This window comes from Schistocerca serialis, chromosome 3 (assembly GCF_023864345.2).
Source record: "Schistocerca serialis cubense isolate TAMUIC-IGC-003099 chromosome 3, iqSchSeri2.2, whole genome shotgun sequence".
NCBI lineage: Eukaryota > Metazoa > Arthropoda > Insecta > Orthoptera > Acrididae > Schistocerca > Schistocerca serialis.
In genome coordinates this window covers 263,368,937-263,394,997 of record NC_064640.1, presented here as the reverse complement: position 1 = coordinate 263,394,997, position 26,061 = coordinate 263,368,937, and the positions used below count along the sequence as shown (strand labels likewise).

The window sequence follows — 26,061 nt, the reverse complement described above, 5'->3', positions numbered from 1 at the left end:
GTCCTGGTCAACATTGTATAGATAAACCTGTGAGAAATGAACTGTGCATGCGGAAGTTAATAATTTTGTAATGCTGAATAAACCACTTATTCTTAGAGGCTCTGAAAGTGATAATTCACAGATGTTTACATCTGCATACTAAGAGACATTGTAAGTAATGTATGTGGAGGAAGGTGGGAGAGTAAAAGAGTAAATGAGCTAGGCTGACCTTGTCTCTGCCTCATGTGGTCACCATATTGCCCTTTTTGATATGCTTGCACCAAGACCCTCTGTTTTATAACTTGCCCAGCTTTTCATCCATGTCTGTTATTATTATTGTTGTCTCTGTCACAGACCTTGAATACCACCACACTGAAACAGATGAGTATATCTTCCACTTGTACCTCCTTAGGTATGAAGGGAAGATTGGTTGATATTGAGCCATTTTCAAATAGTGCAAATGATATATCTATTGAACGAAAGTTCGATAGATTGATAGAAGGGTAGATCGGCAGGTCAAAAGACAGATACGTAGGTAGATCAATAGATTGATTGACCTATCGATCAATTGTTCTATCGACATAAGGATACGATAATCGATCGACCAATAGCTATACCGATCGATCGGTTGATAGACCAATCTACACATCGATCGAAAGATATATAGACCGAATGATATATCCACAGATCAACAGGTCAGTCAATCAATAGGTAGATCGAATGGAAGACCGATCAGTCGATACATCAGTATACACTTACACCGATATATCGATATTGATACCACGACATATCCATATATAAACATAAATTAATTGATCGATATATAAATCGACACACTGATTAATCAATAGATTGGTCTATTACTGACCAATAGAGTTATCAACTTAACAATATGTCGACATATCAATATATCGATAAATCGGTATGTGGATATATTGATCAGGTGTGTGTGGATGTATCGATACATAGGTATATTGGTATCTATAAATCTATTGATCAGTCTATCTACATATCGATGGCGATTGACAGATAGACCATCGATCTATAAACCGATATACGGACTTGTCAATTTATCGATATATTGATCTACAGGTCTCTTGATCTACCAGCGCAGCAATCAGTCGATATATCGATCTAACTACGTATTGGTCTCCAAACGTATCGATCTACCGATCTAACGGTCTGTTGTGTGCACTATTTGAAAATGGCTCAGTATCAACCAATCTTCCCTTCATACCTGAGGGGGAATACAAGTGGAAGATATACTCATCTGTTTCTGTGTGGTTGATTTCAAGGTCTGTGACAAAGACAACAACAATAATAATAATAATAAATATGGATGAAAAACTGGGCAAGTTATGAAACAGAGGGCCTTAGTGCAAGCATATCAAAAAGGTCAATATGGTGCTGACATCACCTATTCAGTGTATGTATCATTTGTGTTCGAATTGTTGTGTAAATTGTTTCTATGTTGGTAAATGAAAAATGGCATGGTGGGGTAAATCTGACCGCTACATGGTGGGATAAATCCATTGGCATATTTTTTATCGTTTATCTGTATGGATTTATTTATTTATGTAAGCAAAGTGAATTTTTGTTTTTTTAGGGAAATGGTACGACATTACAAACGAAAAACAACAAAGCACAATCAAAACGATATTCGCCGAGCAGTTGCTGCAATGCTAATAGGAATGATTTTACGAGCTGTTCCTTGTGATTTTAACATTCCGAGATAGACACTGCTGTTGCACTGCTGTGCAATGAAATCATCTGTTTTCAATTGCAATTTACATTCATTTAACTTTAATATATATATCGATTGATCGATGAATTGTAGCCTTCAGTTTCTTGTCTAGAGCAGTACTTTACTTCACTGTGCACACTGTCTTTCCTCTCTAGCATGTGTTCATGAACTGGTGCACTCATATTCCAGTATAATTTCAGCATGAATTTTTTAGAAGAAGGTGTTGAAACTTTATTTGCAAGAGATGGTATATTGTTGCCATTCTGTGAATTGTCTTTTGGATTGTAGATCATGACAATGAACACAGATGTCCTTTCCATTGTACTAGATACGGGAAATTTTCTGCCTTATGTGTCATAATGCAGTAAACTTGCCTAATACAAGACAGACTTGAAATTTGTTTCATTACTCATCTGCTTAGCATTCAGTGAAATAATGGTACATTCTGGACAATGCAGGGGGTAGCGTTAGATCTTATGTTCATTGCCTTAGCAACAGAGACCATTGAAATCATGGTTCTTTTCATGATCTGTAATTTTCATGTTATGGCTACCTATGAATTAGATGAAAGCCAATCGTAATAAGTTAATGTTTGGCTTTCTTCAAAACACTATATCCCATAGTAAATTTTCCTATCACTTAGATAGCTTCCACTATACTACCAGATTATTTTTCTGTAACTCTCCCCTTTTTTACTTTCTCAAATGACAGAAACATTAATCAAATGCTGCTCTGCTACAATGTAAATTTGCAGTGACATATATGTTTCTTTTTGTTTCAGTTTGTTCTTTGTTAGGTGCTTGTGCATATGTTGAACAGTTTGTTTTTGGCTTATAAATGCATTTTACAGTATAGAAGTCCAAATAAAGTATTTGAAATCCTGTTAAATATTGTAGTGTGTTGCTTTTGCTTATGGAACTATGTCTATATTTGTTCAATGTAGCATATTCTGTTTATTGCTACATGTTTCATGTTTATGGTGAGGATGTTGTTAAATATATATATTATAGTGGTGTTCTGTTAGTGGTGATATGGCAAAGTTAAGATTTAGGACTTGTGGCACCAGTGTGCACTTTGATGAGTTGTTTCAACGCTGTGCCCAACAATGCTTTAGGGGTAATGTTTAGTGAATTGATAAGTGGCTAGAAATGTCATCAGTGATGGTTAGCATAGCGTACATTGAGCTGGGACTGATCCACAATCTTTGTAGTTGTTATATGTGAATTTATGAACAAAAATGCAGATAAGCAGCATTATAATGATATAAAATTTTCAATGAGCTTTGATTAGTAAATAGGTGCATTGTGAAAGGGATGGTATTGGATTATCTGACCATCAGGCACAAGTCTTAGTACAAGATAGTATTAAAACACAAACAAAGAGATTACAGACATGCAAGAAATTCAAAATCCCATCCTACTTGCAGTATAATCATTCACACAACTAATAAAGTGCAGTCTTTGTGTAGAGGTGTACAGTGCACATACTGTGATTGGTACGTATAATGTGTTTCTACTCAGATTTATCATGTTTTGTGAAGGATTCTTCCTATTGATCTAAACACCTGATGATTGTGTTATTGATGGGTAGTCTGTGTAGATTACAAAAGTTTTCAGTGTGGTATGCAGGACCTTATTACAGACAATACAGTCATGTTCTAAGAAAGGTTATGAAAGAAGTTAAACTGATTGGACGTAACAATCAAATTTGTATAGCATGTAGATGTCATGAGTTCAGGGTCATTACAGTAGAGAAAAGGATTAGCTATCAAATCACCGAAATGAGGACGCTAAAAATGTCAATTAAGTTAAACAAAAATTGAAAATCTTCTGTGGTAATTTCTTGTTCATTGCATATAAAATGAATCAATTTCTCTCACATGATCTAGTATGTAGATTTCTATGGATGAAGATGGATCTGTAGTGGACAAATAGTAAAGGAAGCAAGCAACTGTTAAATCACTAAAGTGTAAGGACTTCTATAAATTTGATGGGATATGAAATAGGATATTAAAAGTTTGAGGTACATACGTCACAAGAAAAGGCATGATGAACAAAGACACACAATTATCTTTTTAGTTATGTGCTACAATTTTTTTGAAAAGGCAATTTACAATAGAGTACATATTTATTTCGGGAAGCATAACTTTTTAACAGACCCACATTTCAGCATTGGGAATGGGTCATATGCCAAGACATGTTACTACTTTTTAGATGAAACATTTGAAGATTTTGATTAAAAAATGTGCCCATTGAGTACCCAACTGTGATTTTACAAGGCTTTTGTTTGACTGGGCTACAATATATTGCTGAATGAATTACAATAATATGGAAATAAGGGAAACTAATGTAATTCAGGAAGTAGAAAGCTGGTTTACATTTTACATAACAGAAAATGAGTTTGTATCTGAATGGGGCACAGTAACTTCTGTTATTCATGGATTTCCACGTGTGAACCACTTACTTTTCTAACACACATTAATGACTTACCACTGAATGTACCAGATAGGACCACAACTTTTCTAGCTGCAAATGATATAAACACATTGTTACACAGATGAACCAGGAACTGAATAATACCATAAAATTATCTATTGAAATTAATCAGTTCTTAATCTACAACTTGTAAACTAAGTGAATGCAAACAATAAAACTTGGTACACTTTTCTCACAGGCAATTTTATTACGTGTGACATTCTACTCACTTATTGGTAACAATACTAGTGAAATGAAGACCGTTTACATTTTTTGGGTCCTCTCATGGAAGGCACACAGTCATGAAACCCAGCAAAAATTTAAATGATTCTATGTATACATATTATCGGAATGTTGTCGACCATCAATACGTATGATGCATGTAATATATTAGGACAATTGTAACAGGTGTATTCTCTATTCACTGTTTGTACACCTCAATTTACGTTTTATAGAAATTGTTCTAAAGATTACTTTTTTCATTAAATGTATTAGTTACTAAATGTAATGTGTTCTGTGATCATGTGCCAGTGACAGAGATTTTATGCAATAAAAAAGTACAATAACAAAAACAAAGAAAAATAAATTTCAGCTTGGAGCTCCTGGAGGTTTGGTGAGCCGCCTATTTTAGTTTATGTATTTTCACGTTGCTCTCCCAGTCTAAATTAATTAAATAAAAATGAATACTGTTTGTGAATATTGAAGAGTGAAAAAGGAGGTATTTTGAAATGTTTTATAACAACAGTGTCAAAAGATGCTTATTTGCTTCTTTTTCCTGTCTTTTTTTCGTAGATTCCATTTCCTGAGGCCAATCATCTTTTCAAGAATGCATCAGAACGAATTGGAATGTACACAGGCTTGTCAGCAAGTGTCCTCCATGAAAACGTGTTTGAAAATTATGGTAAAGATTATACAAGAGAAGGGGAAATAGTGACCTTTGCATCATTGTTTGGTGTGCTTTTCAGTGGTGTAACTGGAATAATGGCAGGAGCAAATATGTCAGGTAAATACCTTGCATGTTAGAGAGAGAGAGAGAGAGAGAGAGAGAGAGAGAGAGAGAGAGAGAGTGTGTGTGTGTGTGTGTGTGTGTGTGTGTGTGTGTGTGTGTGTGTGTGTCTTCATTCCAGGAAGAGTTGGACAACATTTTAATTCCTCCTGCATACAAATTGTTTCTTAAATTACATTGGTGGGAACACCACAGAAATTCAAGCTCATGTGGAAGCTTACCAACATTCTCACCTGTTATTTGTGAATGAATAGCAAAAGGAGGGGGGGAGTGGTGGTTATATCCAAAGTACCCTTTGCCACATGCCATAAATGGACTTGAAGAGCTTAGCTTTAGATGTAAATGTATTATCCACCTTTGAAACCCGATTTCAAAATGTTTTTCGTCTTTACTGAAACACGTTTTGTATTTATCGTGTAGCTGAGCAACAGTTTTGTGCATGTATTGGTGAACAATTATTATGTTTGTATCTAAGATATTTAATATACCTTGAACTTGTCTTACAAATTGAGAAGTGTATGTGACAAATGCATCCCGGTGAGACTTATGTTAAATCACAGATTTTGATGGTCTCTCATGGCTTGTCAAAAATAGACCAAATCAGGTCCTGTTTGTTAAAGATAAATATAGAGAAAATCAAGTATGACTTGACAATGTAAATAAGCATCTCATAGAAGGCCTCAGATTGGATTGTTTCATAAATGAATCTCACATCATTAAGTGTACTGAAACAGAAGGCACATGTGTTTAAATAAAGCTGAACAATCTCAGCAGCAAGGATGCTGTGTTCAGCATGGAATAATGCAGCCCATTTATGGGCAATTCCATGTCTATTAAACACTGAAAAGTAACATTTTCAACCTGACCATCTCAGATTTCTTTCAAATTTGGTGTATCCAGTGATCCAAATAAGAGATAGAAAACTACCAATGTGCAGAGGTATATGTCAATTGTGAAAAAAGTTACAGGTCTGCAAAGTTTGGAAATTGTGTGAAATTTGCATGCTTCTTTTCAACATAAACGACTATAATTCTAGTTTTAATGCAGATACAAGAATGTAACTTGTATCATTGAAAAACTGATGAATAGAGATTTACATTGATATGCAACATGGTGGGTTTCTCAGAATTTTCGTATTCGAGGTCACTGACCCTAATGTTTGTCCTCAAATATCTCAAAACGCCCTACCTTCAGTTTTTCTGGAGAACAAACCCCTACTGTATTGCTCCAATATGCTACTATAAACATGGTAAATATAAAGATGGCACACCAAAGGCATTGTGCAAAAAAATTTATTTTGCCAGCCTCAGTGCACTATCAAAATTCAGAACGTAGCACATTAATATGAAATACTAGTTATTTAAAAAGTACAATTTTTAAGTAATGTTGTACAAGAACATGGTTTATATCATTGCAGATGTATTACGAACCATTTACTGTGTAGCTTCAATGAAAGGCACAAGACTCCAATAAAATTGTTAGTGCTGCTAGGGCTCTGCAGGGAGAATGTATGTCATTCCAGTGGGTATCACTGCATCCAGTCGTGTGAGATGTCACACAAATGTCTGGTACGGCAGGAAACAAAAATGATGGACGTGGTACATGATGACACAAAAAGCTGACCTGTATTTCATTTGTTTCTTCATAAGTTTGTAAGAAATGTGCAACCCACCAGTGATTGTCATACATATAGAAAACAAATCCATGTATGTTGTCTGTTAACAGAAGCAGTGTATGTTTTATTATATCTTTGTTAATAGGTATTACACAATGAAGCTTGTGGGTACCTAGAATTGTACTTGCATTCTTGAAATGTTTCTTCAACTTGGCTATGTCTCAATTGTGATAGGAAGCCAATGTATAGTCGAAGACATATGAAAGAATATTGTCTTTGCATCACTGAAATAACTGTCATGGCGTCAAAATACACATCCACTTGAAAAGTGACAAACGCGCTTTGGAGTTGGAAAGTGATATTTTAAGAAACTGATGAAATTGTACTGGAAGGCATGCAAACACATTGTATCATGCTGAAGACAGTAAGATATTTTGATATATTAGACTTGGTGTATTTCATTAGTATGTGTGTGTCTGTAGTAAGCTACAAACAGGTGAACTGTAACCTGTGAATTATTCCAGTGAAATTCCTGTACTTCATCCAGTGTGGTGAAGGAGCAGTTCTCTGCAGAATCACAAACAATAGTATATTCATTTACTTTGTGTTCTTCTTTAATAATTTTAAAGGTCTGTGACTTCTGTTAGATGGTACATGTGTGTGGTAAGACTGGTTGTAAACTTGATGCGAAAACCTTCATTGAAATTGTTGACTGATTTTGTTATAGTCTCGAAGTACCCTGCCTGTGGTTAACAAACACTTGTATGTAATTTCGTCTATCCAAACTTCACAGACCTGTAACTTTCTTCACAGTTTTTATATACCTCTGCAAACTTGTAGTTTTCCATCTCTTATCTGGATCACTGAATGCAACAAATTTGAAAGAAATCTGAAAGGATTGGGTTGAGTGCTGCGTTGAATTGACATGCAGTTACCCTTGCACTGAATCTTACAGTATATGAACTTTACACTTTTGCATTCTATGTATTTTTTAATTTTCAACTCTGTGATTCTATTTGGATTTTAGTCAGTTTGCTAGAAAACTATGCTGAAATATTTGGGCTTTAAAATCTTAGTATATGCGACAAATATATATAATTTCATTCCAAATTTGAAAAGGATTTGGTTGTAATTGTCTTATTTTGATTTGTGCAAATCGATAGTGATTTCTGCTTGATAATTTTATTATTACTTAATTTAATATTTTTGGTATGTATGGGAAGCAGGTACTAACATATGATAAAATTCAGCAAAAACTGGGATATGTTTGGCAGAAAAGTGAATTAACGTCTTGTGTAACAGTTGACTGTAGTAGTAAAATCAACCCTAAATGTGAAATAACAAGAAACTGCTGAGTGGGGTGTAACAGGAAACTGATTAGTGAAGTGATGCGATAAAAGGCCTCAGTGGTAAAACCACTGCAGCTGGATGAGTTCAGTTCTCACCCTAACCGCCCTAATTTAGGTTTTCTGTAATTCCTCTAATTAATTTCAGGTGGCTTTCAATATAATGATAGTTAAAGAGTTCAAGACTATAAATTACCTGATACCATGGCCGAGGTCACTAATACATGCTGCTTGGTCAGTGGCACTCGACTTGGAGGGTAGTTGGTTCGAATCCTGGTGGTGGAAAAATTTTCATAACCAGTATTTAGCTGGCAATGGGAGAGGTGGTGGTTTAATGTTCCTGAACACCAGACGTTACACCAATGTCTTGGTTTAAATATCAAACCTGTCCATATTGTCTCATGAAGCAAGAACGCCTGAGACTATTGATGGTGATCTGTCTGTCTGGATGGGGTGATTAAGCTTGGTGACCTCCTTGGGGCTATTCTTGAGGAGTAAGCTATGAGCTGCCACAGGGTTTCACCTTCTCCCTTCTATCATCATAATCATCATCATACAACACAAACAATACAATCCACGCACCCCCCCCCCCCCCTCTGACACCCCCCTCCTCCCCCCACACAAATACAATGTAATATTACAAATAATGTGTAAAGCACTGTAATGGAGCTTTTTGTAAACATATAAACAAAAAACAAATAAGACTAAACTATTTTACTGACGAGAATTCGTCAGCAACTGAAGTCTGCACTGTTGAAATGCACTTGCACAGGTGGACTTGCAGTAAACTCTGTGGTCTCCCCCACACTCCAGAAAATGTCATAGAAATGTGTACATCACTAGCTGCATGTCCATTCCTACAGGCAGACATAGCACAGTAATAGAATATTTCACAAATTGTCAAATGCCCACAATTTTCCCAGAAGGAAGGATGCAAAGCAAAGAACAAAATTTTTTTTTTAAAAAAAGGGAAAGGCTATCATTCTGCACTTTACTGGTCTTGAGTGATAATTCTGAGGAAAGTGCTGATTACTTCATGGTATTGGTGCTTCGCTGTATAAGTGAGTGAGCACTCTTGTGCAGTTACTCGTTTGATGAGATACCTCACCGCCATGTGCATTGTGTGTTTTGATCGACCAACTATTTACAAGACTGTCTTAGATGCTGAGACTGACCATAATATGAATGAATGTTGAATTTGCTAAGGTTATTGACGTTTTACACACCGAGTGGGTTCGCACAGTGGACTCGCATTCCTGAGGATGATGGTTCAAACCTGCGTCCAGCCATCCTGATTTAGGTTTCCTATGATTTTCCTAGAGTGCTCAAGGCAGATGCTGTTGGTCCCGTAAAAAGGGCATGGCCACTTCACTTCTCTGTCCTTATCTAATCCAAGCCTGTGCTCTGTCTCTAATAACCTCATTGTTGATGGGGTGTTAAACAGTAATCTCCTCGTACTCAAGGTTGTATTTGGTCCTTCTGTGTCTCATGGTGGGCGTATTGATTTTGCTTTAACTAATGTTGAGGTTGGAGTTAGCCAAGCATGGCTGATCGTTGCTGTTGTTCAGATTGATTATTCATTTCATTAACTGACAATGAACCTTTAGAATTTTCCTCCACGTAACCTTACCACATGCAGGATATTTATGCTAACTCACGCTTATGCTTCTGAGACAACTGGCATGACTTAAGTGTTGATATCTACTCCTGCAAATAACTCCATTTCTGTTGTAGCATCTTCAGCTCGACAGAAAGATAAAGGGATAGATAAAATAAAACCTCACTGGTAAGAAGCATCCCGTTTTACCACCTAACGTAAACAGAATTTGGCTACACTCCAAGGGTGTAACATTTAGAATACATTCTAGTTCATTATGAAATGCTTCTATGCTGTGAGGTTATGCCCTCCAAGGAGATGAGGGTAAGGGGAATGTAAAGGAAGAGTAAACATCTTGGTAGATTATGCCTACTCCTCCTTTCCTCACAACCTCAGCACCAATAGTTGTTGTAACAGTGCAACTGCATCAGAAGATAACTGTATGTTCCCCTGTCTTCCATGTCATGAACAAAGTGACCCAGGTGTTGTCACTAATCTCATCATACTGATGTCTTCCATTCCTTTTCTCATCTGTGGAGATGTTAATACACACATTGCATTTTGGGGCCATGTTACCTTCTGGTACAAGGGCATAGGTATTTGTGTATTCTGAACATGAGGCATAAAACCCACTTCATAAGTGCCACAGGCCCATTCTCTGACTTTTGTTACGTTTATTCACAAAGATTTCGGGCTTGCAGCCGGTCATCGTTAGCGTCCATCCACGGTATTTCGACTGGACAACTGCCAGCCATCCTCAGGTGAGCCATCGGAGACTGACGAAGACGCCTTCATTCCGTAATATATAGCGTGCAGCGAGTATTCTGCGCATGTGTCAAAATCATATGGAGAGACGAACCACACTGCCCGTCAGCAGTGCCCTCGCTATTGGAACTGCAAAACCCAGCTGTCTTCGGCGTTGTCAATTGCCGCGGCCATTGGAGTACTCTGACGTCTTCGTCTGGAGCAGATCTTAGAGATGACGGGATTCCACGTGTTATCTAGCTGGTAGCCATTGTCACGGTTGATAAGATTGTCCGTCATGCGAATTTCCACTGATTCTTTTATGACGGAGTCCCAAAAGGATGTTGCTGTGGCCAAAATTGTTGTCTTGTCATACTCCATTGAGTGTCAAGTGGAAATGCAGTGCTCAGCAATTGCAGACCTGCTAGGTTGCAAAAGGCGAGTACAGCGCTGATGTTCAGTGCAACGTTCTTCTACTGTTCGCAATGTTTGTCCTATATATGACATGCCACACTGACAAGGTATTTTAGAAATTCCCGCCTTCCGCAAAACCAGATCGTCTTTCACCGGTCCCAGCAGGTCGGAAATTTTCGATGGTGGACGGAAAATTACTTTCACTTCGAAACCGTGGAGGATTCTTGCAATTTTGAAGGAAATGTTGCCGACAAAGGGAAGAAAAGCTAAAGATTTAGTAGGCATGCTCTCTTCTTTCTCCACTCCCTGTTTCTTTGGCTTAATTGTTTTCAGAACAAGGAATGCACCAGGCCATGAAAACATCCTGTACATAATGTTGGAACACCTCACAAAATACTAAAATCTCCTGTAATCTATTTAAATTCTTGTATGAAGGCAGGACAATTCCTTGACTTGTGGAAAGAAGTTCCTTCAGTTCTCCTTTTTAGGAGCAGGAGGTACTGCACCTGCTCAAGTAGCTATCATAATGCTGTCCTCACCAGCTGTGTGGAGAAAAAACATTGGCGTGAGTGGTAAACTTCTCATTTGTGTGAATTTTACAATGCAGGCAGCTTCATAGTCTTTTTTAGTGTGCGTTCAGGAGATATCATTCCACCACTGATAAACTGACCCAGCTGGAGGTGATTTACAACGAGCTTTCCTGTTCAGCTTTGAGCTAATTTTAGAGTAATGGGCACAATTTTACATTTTAGGAAGTAATGTTCTCCATGTTTGACAAGCCACGTACATACCTCCTGATGAGTTGTGGAAAATAATGAGCACCTCAGGGAGCTCAGCATTGGTTGGGTTTGGATTTGACACCCAGATTTTTTGAGCAGGGGATTAGTGAGCACTACCAATCCTTTGTAACAGTACACTCTGGACATGTTTAAGCAACAACCGTGTGGCATGACAGTGACATGTTGTGTGTCACAAGGAATGGGGATCTTGGCTTAACCACTCAGATTGCAAGGATCATACAAACCTCAATAAAAATGACTCATTATCAAGGTATGCTGCATACTGATGTGATGAACGGCTGTTGAGGTGAAACTGTCATTAATGGGCAACCTCTGTGGAACTTGACACAACTCAGTTGTACAAGGCTTAACAGGCAAGCAAGGCCCTGTTCGGGTGGACACCTGCGTCCCTAGCTGCTTGTGGAAAGTCAATGGAGTGTATGAAATTAATTTTCTTTAGAAAACTCTCTCAGTAGATCAGGTGGGCCTGTGGTGATAAGTTATGAGGATAGCTCTCCTGAACGTACTCCTACAAATATAAGGAACAGTTTCACTAACAGGACACAGTTATGTAAAAATAATTTTGTGATTATTAAAAGGAAGAGGGCACATTTTGTAAGGTATCTCCAGCTTCAGTTAAAAAAAGGTCTAGATGGTATTACAAGCAACCCAAAACCAATCAAGGGACTCCAAAATAGTACATTGTTGATCAAAGCTGCTTAAATCTAAGAAAGCTGATAAATACCCCATTGTAGGTGGAATGCGTGGGGTGAAGTTGTGAAGAACTAATAAACAAAGATATACTACAAAAATAATGGACAGACAAAGGTGTTATGGATGTGCAGAGCGAGATGAAAAGAGTGAATGGAGACTTTGAAGGAACTCCTACATTAATTTTAACTTTCAATTTGTCAGTATTACTCATTCAGATTAAGTTGGTTTCTTATGCTTACATGTTTATCCAAGTATGCCGAAACCATGTTGATGCTTAAAATACTTCACCACAGTCACATATCATGGTCATGTTACATGAGGGAACTGTGGCCAAGCATACCAGAGCCAGGTGTAGGATGCACATTTCCACCAATGTGTGTTAACTGCTCCAACAAACATTGAGTTTGGATCAGTGTGTGACCAGTCTACAGGGAAGAAAAAAGATGACAAATCAAAGTTACAAAATGTATTCCATATGCTGAAATAAAGAAATTATTTAAAGTCATGCAGCCTCCATAATTCATTACCTCATTTGCGTCAGTCATGAAACAGCCCACAGTAAAAGTTAATGAGTCAATACAAACACGAGCAATAAATGCCATTTGTAACACCTGCTTACATTTCTGCACATGCCATATTACAGGCTCCAGTAAACATATATCTTCCAGACAGTCAATTCCAAAGACTTCTGGCAGTGTGCTGCCAACACCCCGAAAAGAAAAGATCTCACAAGCAACAGTTAATCCACTTAATCAATCTTCCTGTATTTCTACCAAAAAAGAAGTTATCACAAAGAATAAGTAAAAGTGCAGTAGAATAGAGACTGAAGCAACACAGGTAAAATCAACAGCCACACATGATACTGGAGGTTTGGAAATGGAAGTGGTCACTTTAAAGTGAAAAATCATTTGGAGTAACTGAAGCTCCTAGCAGAGGAGAGTTCTGTGTGTATATACGTACAAGAAACACATGACAAGGCTTCTGATACCCCTTTGTTATGGGGCTATCACCTACATAGAAAGGGTGACCTAAGTGGTGAAAGGACTAAGGGATAACAGTCCATGTTCATCACTGACAGACTTTACTGCTCACCTGTCACCCTCATTACCAAACTACAGCCAGCTGCCATCACTGCAAATGTTTATCATTCTAGGTAACAAAATGTTCTATTTATCTCCTGCCACAGAAATCTCTAGATACTAAGGCATTTGTTGAACTCACCAACCAATTCCCCACCATTCCTCCTGTTACAAGATTTTAATGCACTTTGATCCATCTCCCTGAGGCACTGAGTGGGTGAAAATAAATTAAGATCAGAAAACATGCCTCCTGAACATGCGAAAAAATGACACACATTTGCACAGCAATAGATTGTTCTCCCCCATTGATCTCAAAAGTTTGTTATCCCACTGTTCCAGATTCTGCACAGTGAGTAGTAGATGATGACCTCCACTCCGGGGACCACTTTTCAGTTTCTGTCCACCTTGTATAGACAAAGAGCCAGAAAGAAAACCACCGAAGTGAATGTTCGGCAAGGCAAACTGTAGACTGTTCGGCCAGTTAACTATTGTTGAGCACTGACACAGTGTCCACATTATAAATGTGATCCACTGTCTTACTGATGTGTGTATATCAAAATCTTCAGGCCGTTGTAGAAAGGACTCAGTAAGGGAGAATTCTGGGAAAAGAATTTCATTTTCATTACCTGCCATATAGAGCAATGGAGTCCTTGAAAGTCACACAAGTGGTTATAGCCCAGACCATAGAAGACAAATATAATGCTTTCCTTAACACGTCTCATGCTCTTTGAGAGTTGTTTTGGATTGGAACATTCTAAACAGGGTATTAGCAGTAAAAGGCAGCCTGGCTGGCTGACTAGTGGGATAAGGATATCATACAGAACAAAATGGTAATTATATCAAAATGTTAGAAGTAGTCACAATCAAGCTACAGTAGCCCATTACAAACGGTATTGTAAGGTGCTTAAAAATGTTATTAGGAAGGCGAGAGGATGTGGTACGCAAATAGAATAGCTAATTCACAGGATAAAATTAAAACCATATGGTCAGTTGTGAAGGAAGTGTCTGGTCTGCAGCACAAGATCGATGACATAAAGTCAGTTCATAGTAAAAATATCTCTGTTCCTGATAAATCAAATATATGTACAGTATTTAACAATTATTTTCTGAGCATTGCTGGTGAATTAAATAATAATTAAGTTTCTACGGGGAATCATATAACGCGTTTGCCAAATGCCTTTCCGAGATTGATGTCTGAAATACTTCTCCGTGATACAGACAAGGGAGAGATTGAGTCAATAATTAAATCACTGAAGACTAAGGACTCTCATGTATATGATGGGTAGTGCCTAGCAGAATATTAAAGTACTGTGCTGCCCATGTTAGTCCTGTATTTAGCCATATTTGTAATTTTTCCTTTAGGAATGGTCAGTTTCCTTAGTGATTAAAGTACTCAGTAGTAAAGCTGCTTTATAAAAAGGGAGAAAGGGATAATGTAGACAATTTTAGACCTATTTCTATGCCATCAGTGTTTGCTAAAGTTATCGAAAAGGCTGTGTACGTAAGGATAATTGATCATTTTATATCACATAATTTGCTATCAAATGTACAGTTCAGCTTTATAAACCGTTTAACCACTGGAAGTGTTATATTCTCTTTTCTGTGTGAGGTACTGGAAATGTAAATGTAAATGAAGTCCCATGCTTCTTGACAGAGCATAGGGGAATGATGTGGGAGACCCGAACTACTGTACTAGGAAAGGTCCTTATGGAAGTGGTTTGCTGTTACCTTCCTCTGACCGTAATATTTCTGTTTGCTCATGACACTAGCTTGGCAATAAAGGATGTTGTGTGCAACATTGTCTCTGTTTCAAATAGTGCAGTTCTTGACATAAGTTCGTGGCTTGTAAAAAATAAACTAATGTTAAATCACAGTAAGACTCAGTTTTTACAGTTTCTAACACAGCAGTCAACAAAACCCAATGTTTTAATTTCACAGAATGGGCATATTGTTAGTGAAACTTAACAGTTAAAATTTCTATGTGTTCAGATAGATATTAAGCTGTCGTGGAAAGCTCACATTCAGGATTTTGTTCAAAGACTTAATATTGCCATTTTTACTATTCAAACAGTATCTGAAGTAAGTGATCGTTCAACAATTACATTAGTCTACTTTGTTTATTTTCATTCTATTATGTCATATGGCATTATATTTTGGAGTAACTCTTCCCATTCTAAAACAGTATTTTTGCCTCAGAAATGGGCGGTTTGGATAGTAAGTGATTTAAGTTCGTGAACCTCTTGTCGACCTCCATTCACTGGTCTGGGTATTTTGACATTGGCCTCTCAATATATATATTCTTTACTGTCATTTCTTGTTAACAATATCAGCTTATTCTCAAGAATGAACAGCTTTCACTCAGTTAATACCTAGCAGAAATCCAGCCTGCATTTGGATTGGACTTCCTTAACTCTTGTTCAGGAAGGTGTGCAGTATACTGCTGCATCCATTTTCAATAACCTACCACAAGAATTCAAAAATATTAGCAGGAATCCATACACTTTCAAATTGAAACTGAAGATTTTCCTCATTGGTCACTCCTTCTATTCTGTCTTGGAGTTACTTGAAAAATTATGCTGATTCTTATGTTATATTGTTGACTGCATTTACTTAAACTTATGGCTTGACTTTTTTTGGGTTCATAAACCTTTAAGCTTTACCTGCAAGTATTTTTATGTTATAATTTCATGTACTGACACATTCCATTCCTCCTCAATTTGGTCCTGTGGAACTTGATGTGTAAGTAAGTAAGTAAGTAAGTAAGTAAATAAATAAATAAATAAATAAATAAATAACTATATCACAGCACTTTACAACATGACTTCATCCATGGGGTCCAGTTCCAAATTTCCAGACGTTTCAAGAAGCCAGGGGGAGAGGATGTTTTGAACATAGCAATGTTAATAAATTGTGTTGAATATCTTAATGCTTTCAATTCTTTTCAGTTTTTTAATTTTATCAATTCCTTAAATCATAAATTACATAACAAAATTGTATATAGTTAAATAATAAATGATGCATTATATGCCTTTAATTCAAAAATTCCTTTAAAATGTTGTTTTTATTGTTAGTTATCACAAAATTTCACCTGCTATAGCCTGCACCACAGTTTCAGCCCCGGGGTATGCAGATCTTAAATATGGTCCTGCTTAGAACAGCTTCACAGAAATCAGCCTTGAGGGACAAAACCATTGAGTATATGAGCAAAATAGCTCTTAATTGCTCTAGATGTGACTTGGATAAACACACTGATGTAAGGTTGGAGCAATGCACTACAGTGGTTGTTAATGAAGCCCAGGATTATTTTAAACTTGACAGAGCATAACAAACAGTTCATTCAAGTCTATGTTTTTAAGAACAAATTATTCACCTTTTAAATGAGCACCATAGTTCTCACGTAGTATAGTGATGGCTCCAAACAGAGGACACTACTGGTTGTTCTATCCTACTGTGTCATTAGGATTTGTCTTATCAGTGAGTGTAATGTATTTCATGCAGTATTCTATGCCATTCGGAAAGTTGTGTGTCTTATGAGAGGTGATTGAAATCCATAATCTGCTTCAGCTAGTGTTCTGCAGACACATCTTACATGTGTGTCCAGCAGCTGAAACTGGCCAGATTATTCAGGATGCCCTTCTCCAGCTTCAAAGACAGGCTAAGGAGGTATTATTCCACTGGGTACTAGGATATGTGGGAATTCATGGGAATGAGTTAGTTCATAGTGCAGTCAAGGAAGCATGTATTGTAACAAATGTAATCCAATGTCATAACCCTTTGCATATTGTAACGTCATGGCAGAGGTATGTAATGGGTCTTTGGAAGAAGAGTGGCTGGTCATGATGGATAAGAAGCTGAGATCAATACAAGGGATTGTAAGGCTGTGGTACATCTCCTTCCGGCTACTTAGAAGTGGTGAAGTCTACTTAAAAGTTTTTGAATATGGCACAGCACCCTAACACATGGCTTCTTTTCTCAGAAGTGAAGACCTGTTGGTTTGTGATGTTTGTGGTATACTTACCACTTATATGGGTGTAGTTTATATCATGACAAGAGGGCAGAATGTGATTTATTAGCCAGCCTCTTCTCAATTTTAAGTGACAGTGGAATGAATGTGGCATGTGTTTTAAGATTTTTGTGTTTTGTTTGGCATACCTAAGCTGTTGGTTAGAAGTTTTCATTGTGTGCAGATACTTGACTCATCTAATTATTATGTAAGAGATAGCTAACCACCATTTATTTTGTGTGTGTGGTGTGTGTGTGTGTGTGTGTGTGTGTGTGTGTGGGGGGGGGGGGGGGGGGGGGGAGAGAGAGAGAGAGAGAGAGAGAGAGAGAGAGAGAGAGAGAGAGAGAGAGAGAGAGCAAATGTGGTGTTAGGTGGCTTTTTGCATATTTACATTTTATATATTTTAACCACATATATCTCATGTAAGGGCACTGATATCATGTGTTGAATGCCTCACACAAACAACAACAACAACAACAACAACATTTAAATATAAGACTTAATTTCTGGTCATAATTTTTGGTGATATGGTGAAACAGTTGTCACACAAGGGCCTGTGAAAGCAAAATCTCCTAGAGTTCCTAGTATTTGTATGTGGCACTAAACAGGGAACAGTCAGAACTTGGTTGCTGCAGTTTTATGGTTTCTTTCTACTATCCTGATTCAATTACAGTTGCATGGCTTATGAACCCATATTACCATAAAACACTTTATGCTGTCTGCTACAATCAGATTAAGATAGTCACAGATATTTTGTTAAGACCTGCTCCATTCCCAGTCTCAGCTCAGGGGCTAGTAAACCAGTATGGCCCATCAGATATCAGACTCCCTGTGAAGGGGCAGATCTATAAAATCTACAGGATCTGTGTCACTGCAACACCTTACTGTTGCTTGCTCCCTTCCCTTCCTTTACCCCCATCATTGCCGCACTATTGCTCTGGGTAGAGACCTGTGATGTGAATGTCTGTCTGTGTTGTTTCCATGTAGTGATTTGTGAAGATGGAAAACATTAATATTTGAGCAGTGATCAAGTACTTCGTAAAGAAAGATATGCACTATGAAGCCTATCTGAAGTAACCACTGAGTTGCTCATCCATTACATAACTTGACAGAAGAATAAGAGGAAAGACTAGAAGTATGCTGACTATTGTAATGGCCCACTTACTGTAGAGGAACACTAATGAGTTTAGGGTAAACTCTTGGCATGGGGAAAATCACCATGTTTGTGCTTTAAAGAAATGCTTCAAGTCACAGACACTCATGTGCTAAGATCATAAGGGCGATCTTAATAGGGAAAGTGCCAAGGAGGGAGAGCTGTACGACATCTCCGCTGTCCATCTGATTACAGGCTTTTAAGCAGTCACTGCTACAGTTTATGTCCCATACATGATTATATTATGCACAGGAGGTTTGAGGCTAAAATTCTGTCAGTGACCTTCTAATAGAACTCTACCACCTATTCCTCCTGCAGGTGACTTAAATTCCGCAAAATGATATGGGACACAATATTGGTTGCTTTAGGGACTGAATTGAGACACTCACAGTAGATACAGAGCTTCAACACTAGCAACAACACCCACTACATCACTGCTACAGTGTGAGTGTTCCCCAGTGACCTTACATTCTAAGGTCCTCTAGTCTCATTAAGAGGAAGGCCATCACTAGGTACAGCAGTGTGTGTCACTTGACAACTTGGGCAGGCTTGTGACATGGTTCAAAGTCTTATAAACAGTTAAAGTTAGGTTGATGCACCTGTCCAAGTTAGTCTGTCTTGTGTAAGTTGCGCCCTACACCCATTTGAGTTCTCTTATATATTGACTTCATGCTCTTCCCTCACAATTTTTCAGCTCCTACACTTCCCTCCATAACAAAATAAACTATTCTTTGATGTGTCAGGATGTGTCCACCAATGTCTCCATACGTCCTGTCAAGTTGTGGCATTTTGCCTTACCATACAGTTGATTTTCACATTGAGACCATTTAAATTCCATGCATAACACAACTTAGTGGCATTTGGTGTGTGATAAATTTCAACTGTAGAAACTTGATGCTGACTACCACTCTTTTCAGTGAGATAATCCAGAGTTGTTTTAGACATATGAAAATTCAAATGATACTGTACTCAGTGAAATGTATTTAAATCATTATTTTGTGAACTTTGGCTGCATTCACATACGGATTTGAGCAGGGAATTGTCTTGGTTTTTATAAGTGATCTGTTGTGTTTAATGTGTAAGTACGTGGGACTAGAAAGACACTGGAGTAGATGAGATATATATTTGCTTTGAAATTTCTCAGCTAATTGGACTCCCTGAGTGCTTTTTAAGCTTTCAGAAGAGGTGTACATGTCACATAAACAAGTTTGCACAATGCATGGCACCCTTACCTGCCTACAAGTTGGAGAGAATGAGTGAGATTTTAACTGAGTTTGTACGGTGTTGTTCAAGTTTTACTTATTTGAACTGTGTTAATATCAAAGTACTTATTAAAGGGTGCTAATAAGCTTAGCATTGATATGACTGATCTGGATGAGTGAGAGTTTTACTTGATTTTCATTTTCAGTTTTTGTATGGCAAATAGTGTTATGCAGAACAAAATCAATACAATAATCTGATGAATAATGGCAGTTTCATTATTTCATCAAAGAAAATACTTTCTTCTCTTTCGTGAAAATCATTTCATTTGATAAAAATTGAATATTGACTATGCTACACTGAATGGAGTGAAGTTTATTTTGAATGAAAAGACATTATCATTTCTATTTTTTTTTTTTCCAGGGGAGTTGAAAAACCCAGCTCGTAACATTCCTCAAGGAACCTTGTCTGCTGTTGGTTTTACTTTTATATGCTATATTGTGGTTTCATTACTCACAGCTGCTACCTGCAGTGGAAAATTATTGCAAAATAATTATTTATTCATGATGCCAATAAATTGGTGGCCACCATTTGTTGCCATTGGTATCATAACAGCTACATTTTCTGCAAGCTTAAGCAACCTTATTGGAACAAGTAGAGTGTTGGAGGCATTGGCAAAGGACAATGTCTTTGGTAAGTGACATTAATTATTTAGGTCACATATTTAATACATAATGGAGTGTCTATTTGAATGTGATAAATATAATTAATGGCTCATAGAAAAGATGTATCAATACTGCAACTATCATAGTTATGTTTGCTGCAGTGGGCAAGAACTGAAAAGAATCTGTCTTTCTCTTTAAGGACCAAATGAAAAAAGTGAGAGAAGACTTATGAGAGAGTTATTTAAGAAATACACTAGCTACTCAAAATTCTGGATAAGATATGAGAGATCTGAGTGTGAGAAAATAATCAATGAATTTACAATAATAAATGAAAGCCAGGTGTATTAAACTTTCAGTCGAAATTATACAAATATGGCACACTTGAATTTGTAAGAAGTGTTCAGCGGTTAGTAAACTGGATTCGTATTTGGCAGGAGTGTGTTTCAACTCCCTGTCCTGTGTTCCTGATGTATGTTGTATGTAGTTTTGCTAAATCGCTTACAGCAAAAGGACGGGATGGTTCCTTTGAAAAGCCCATGGCCAATGTCCTCCTTCTTTCTGGTCTGTTCTGAGCTTTAGCTCAATCTCTAATAATGTAGTTATCAGTATGACCTTAACCCAAATCTTCCTCCTTTCAACTTACTTCACAACCATACTACAACAAAAGCCAATTTATGTGAAAAGTTAAAACTGTACTGTTCCAGGGATTAAAACTAGGATCCCTACCTTTTATGGGTCATGTTCTGCCAATGATGCCATCCAAACATGTAGTCCTGGGCCAACTCAAAGCTTCAGAATGTCATGGTCTCCAATTGTAACTTGTCACATTGATCATAATGGCAAAATTCTGCTTAAGGCAATAAAATAACTGATTTTTGAATATGAGTTGTTTTAAAGAATCCCCCAAAGTTATCAATATATGTAAAATTGTTTATTGCAGTAAATGTGTGCATATTTTTAGTTGATTCATAGTGACTGTGTTACCAAAACTTCAAATTGTCAATCTGATGGGCATGTTTTAGTATGGCAAATACCATGTGGTGATTGATTGCCAGAGTGTATGATTCCTGTTGTGAAATTTGGTAGAGGAGGGAATATGGCAGCTACCTATTCTTTGTGCCGTGGTATTGGTGCACCATAGCTATTTTTTCTTGAAACATGAATCCCAAAATATAAAAGACAGCGGTGTAAAGTTCTCTGTTATCCATGTTGTGTCAACATTTTGGAACTACCCCTTATTAGTTTCAGCATTATGCAAAACATTGATTGTAATAATTGATTTGATCGAATGTGAGAAAACTAAATCATGATATCTAATATCAAAACATTTTATCATATGTGGGTTATGTTGTCGCCTCTGTCAACAGCCAGGATAAACTGTTTCAAAACGGCAACAGCACTGATAGCTATATTGCAAGACCAGTGGAAGAAAATAGCTGTAAGCTCCTACTGCAACTGAGGAAAGTACTCTGAAAGGTAGCGGCTCAGATTACATTCATTCAGAACACTAATGCAAGTACAAGAAAGCAGAATAATCAGAAAACAAATAATGGTACTAAAGGCAGAAACTAATGTAAAGATCTAGTATGATTTATCTTTGAGTGCTAGTATTGATTCTCTCTCATTTACAACTTTATCATGTGGCTTATACAGTAAACAAATAATTGGAAAGGAAAGATCCACTAACCACGCATTTGCCTCTGTAACATGATCATCTGAAAAAATCCTAATTGTGTAATAAAGTACTCTTCACATTCCTTCTAATTATCATTTTTACCTTTTTTGCGTTTTTATCTGCCGATTTCTGGAAGATAGTTTTTTTCATCAGTTAGTGACTATGGCTTTTTGTACTGGTCTTTTGTGTATGTGTGATTATATAAAAATTGTTATAATTTTTGTTTATGATAAGTTTATGATATTCGTTTGACCAGCTGTGTTTTTAATTGCTAATTGACTTAATTTTATAGACACTGTTGTACCTAATAATCTCTCTCTCTCTCTCTCTCTCTCTCTCTCTCTCTCTCTCTCTCTCTGTGTGTGTGTGTGTGTGTGTGTGTGTGTGTGTGTGTGTGTGTGTGTGTGTGTGTGTGTGTGTAACATTTATTGTACTTTTTTGTGTCGCCATATAGCTGCATAGATTATCCAGGAACTAATTATTGTATTTCATTGCTTTTTTGAATGTTTGTAGGTCGTCTGCTCTATTTCATAGTTCGAGGTTCTTGGAATGGAAATCCTGTTGTTGCTGTGCTGATGTCATGGTTCTTAGTTCAATTAGTGTTGTTAATTGGCTCACTCAACACAATTGCACAGATTAATTCCGTCCTGTTTCTTCTTTCATACTGTGCAACAAATCTGGCTTGTCTTGGTTTAGAACTTGCTGCAGCACCAAACTTCAGGTAAATTTGTACTTAATTTTTTTTCCCCTCAATTCCCTTAAGATAGTTGATAGTTACAATTTGTCTTTTATTCCAGTATTACAGCACAGCACATAAAGAAGTAATGATAATGCAATTTAGTTCATTCTTAGCAGTAAGCATACTTTCCAACTGCACTTAAACTTAAAATGAGGTAAAGCTTGCATGTATGAATTGTGTACAGTAGAGAATACCCAATTTAAAGCCTTGGAAAGAAGACTGAAATGAAAGACATGCTAAATTCCATATTTTATGGTGTCATAAATTTGCTACATTTTGTGCAGTAGAAGGAGAGCAGTTCAATTTTAATTTGCAAGTCTTCTGATAGAAATTCATGTTGCAGTGCTCTTTCTTTCCGTCTTTGAAATTTCAGAGTTTTGAGTTTTTCAGCATGTATGTGTGTGTTCATTTAATGCGTATTACACTTTAGGGGCAGTAATACTTCCTTAGCAGTGAATTTGAAATGTAATATATTACAGTGATTATTAGTTGTTGTATCAGGATAATTACAGTATTGAAGAAAGATGTTCAAAGTACTGTGAGCTACGAGAGGTTGTACGTAATTTTCAGAAATACATCTTTGATAATTGGAATCCTCACTCTATGGACCAAGTAGTAAAAGTGGAAAATTTTTGTTACTCATGAGAGGGTGAAGGATGTGGGTGAAGCATTATTAGTGTTGCGTACGAAATAAATAACAGATTAAGAATGGGAATGAGAAAGATTTGAATAATGTGTAAAACTAAAATCCAAAAGTAGGTTAAAATTTCCACCTCTGAGAGATTGATAGGAGTTTGCTGGGGGGATGAAAAGTGTCACACCTTGGGTCCCCTGTCCTGTGCTGAATAACTTTGTCGGACAAAGAAAGGTTAAGAGCCACAGGTTATTCACATTACGTTATCATTTTTAAGTAGGTGACTGACTCAACATTTTTTAAACAAACATTTCACCACATCTCACATGTACGTGCATTATTGTTTCGTCAGATTTGTTTCTGAACTATACAAATGAGTACACTATTAGGTCTTATCAGTATGTATAAGCATACAAATGAAAATGCTACTGAAAACACGTTTTAAAAATTACCCACTGTACTGATTTCCCTTGCTGCCGCCTAGAACAAAATGAGGCTGACATGCGGGAAACAAAGAGCATGGGTTGGTTTCTCTCTGTCTTAAGTGTACTGCAAATTGAAGAGAGCATTCATCAGACACGCTCTGCTTCTTTTGACAAAACATAAGCAGCAGTCATATTGCAATCTTTGCAGGTAGATGATAGTTTTCATTCTTTTGATTACTGTAGTCTGAGTGACAGTTTTGCTGCAGGATGATGTCTAGGTATTACTATCAATGTTTTGTGTTTCTTTTTACATGTTTTGAGGATAACAGCTTCTTTCATGTTAGTAATTGCTGAAACTGAACTTGGACAGCACAGACCTGCTGGTTTCATTTCTTCACAGCGTTTTGAACCTGCTTTGTCAGTCATTGTAAATGATTTCCTTGCTCAGTTTACTTTCTTGATTTGAAACTTTGATACTTGTAGGATAGGGAATTTCTCTGTGGATGTTCACATTTTCCTATCAGTGCAGTGTTTGAAATGTAGAAAGGCAAGATTACCCATTTCCTGTCATAGTACTCCTTTTAATTATTCTGTTCCTTATCATTCAGTTGGTGATACTTATATGGTATATAGATATTCCATGTATACACGAAATGATAAAGTTCGTATTTATGTAGTGTTGTATGTAGTCTCTTTACTCAATCAGAATTTTCTAACTGCTGATACTAATAATGTATATAGTTTTGTTTCAGACCTTTTTAATTAAGAGAGATTGATATGTGAAGTCATAACAACAACACATTATATGAAAATCACTGTGAGATAATCAGCAGATTTGAAAGGATTGGCACCATTCATTAGAAAGCCCTGATTTCATTCCTTCTGGTGACTTGTTTCATTTTTCCAAAAAACTAACTATAGTAACTTAAATAATATTTGGAATTAAAGTTTGACTACACCCAAATTTACTTTTGACATTTAAGCTATGATGATGCTTGTTAGATTTCAGGATTTGGCATTATTTTGTTGCCCTAATTTTTCGGAACCAGGTAACACACTTCATTTTTCATATATACCCCTGATTAAGAATCTGCACAAATTAGAAAAGTTTTGAGCATGACAACTTTACATGGAAGTAGGGAATTCTCTGCAGAGGAGTACAGCGTGCTAACCAGATAGTACTATAAACTTTTATGCTTTTCTAACCTTTATTGTTGGAACTTATAGGTGATTTACATTACTAAATTTTCACCCTGCAGTTTTATAAACTGATATACTCACTGAGTTCACAGAATATCAGTACACCAGAATAAATGACACGTCCCCTAACAGGCCTCCCCACACCCAAATCCTTACTCTGCACTAGACAATCAGTTAACATATGGTCATTTTGCACAATAACATTATGTAGTTACTGTATTGTTGAAGGTCATGATCTGGCTACACAGTCAACTTTGCAATAAAAATTAACACCCACTTGATTTGTACCAAGTAGTGAAGTGTATAAAAGCCTGTGGACCATATTCATACAAGTAACCTCTATGTACGTAAAAAGTACAGGCTTATCAACCTTCACAATTGTACTATACAATAATTTTTTGTGCCATGTATGAATGTAAACTATTGATGTGGTGTTATTTTTGATCAACTATGTTGTGAATGAACCAATAGGCTCCCTGTCATTAATTGCTGAACTTTGGTTAGTGGACAGTCAATTGGAGTGTGTTGAGATTGAGCTACATGAATTATAGAGCAGTGTTCTATGTACATGGACTTAATAATGACAAAATTAAGGAACTACTTATATGACCTACCACTCAGTATGATTTTTGTTTCTAATTTTAAGATATGAGAGTACTGTATTTGGTTGATAAATGATATATAGGTCATATAAACAATTGAAATGGTGCAGATAGTCAGTTTACAGGATAAGTTTACATCCTGTAACTACACTTAAAAATAAGGTGCCTTGATGTCCATGGACACCACATATTATTCTTACTGCTCACTTTTGTGCAGTCAATACTTTATTTGTAAGTGGTGAGTTACCCACAGAAAATTATTCCACAAGACATT

The 26,061-nt window shown here is 36.8% G+C and overlaps 1 protein-coding gene across 1 annotated transcript in view; it reads left to right on the top strand.

Moving 5' to 3' along the window:
* Positions 1-26,061, top strand: part of LOC126470035 (solute carrier family 12 member 9) — a 128,229-nt gene that overhangs the window by 29,957 nt on the left and 72,211 nt on the right. Inside the window, exons 5-7 of the mRNA XM_050097527.1 lie at positions 4,990-5,200; positions 20,271-20,540; positions 22,701-22,908. Of these exons, the coding sequence (XP_049953484.1) occupies positions 4,990-5,200; positions 20,271-20,540; positions 22,701-22,908 (689 nt within the window). The remainder of the gene's footprint in view (positions 1-4,989; positions 5,201-20,270; positions 20,541-22,700; positions 22,909-26,061) is intronic.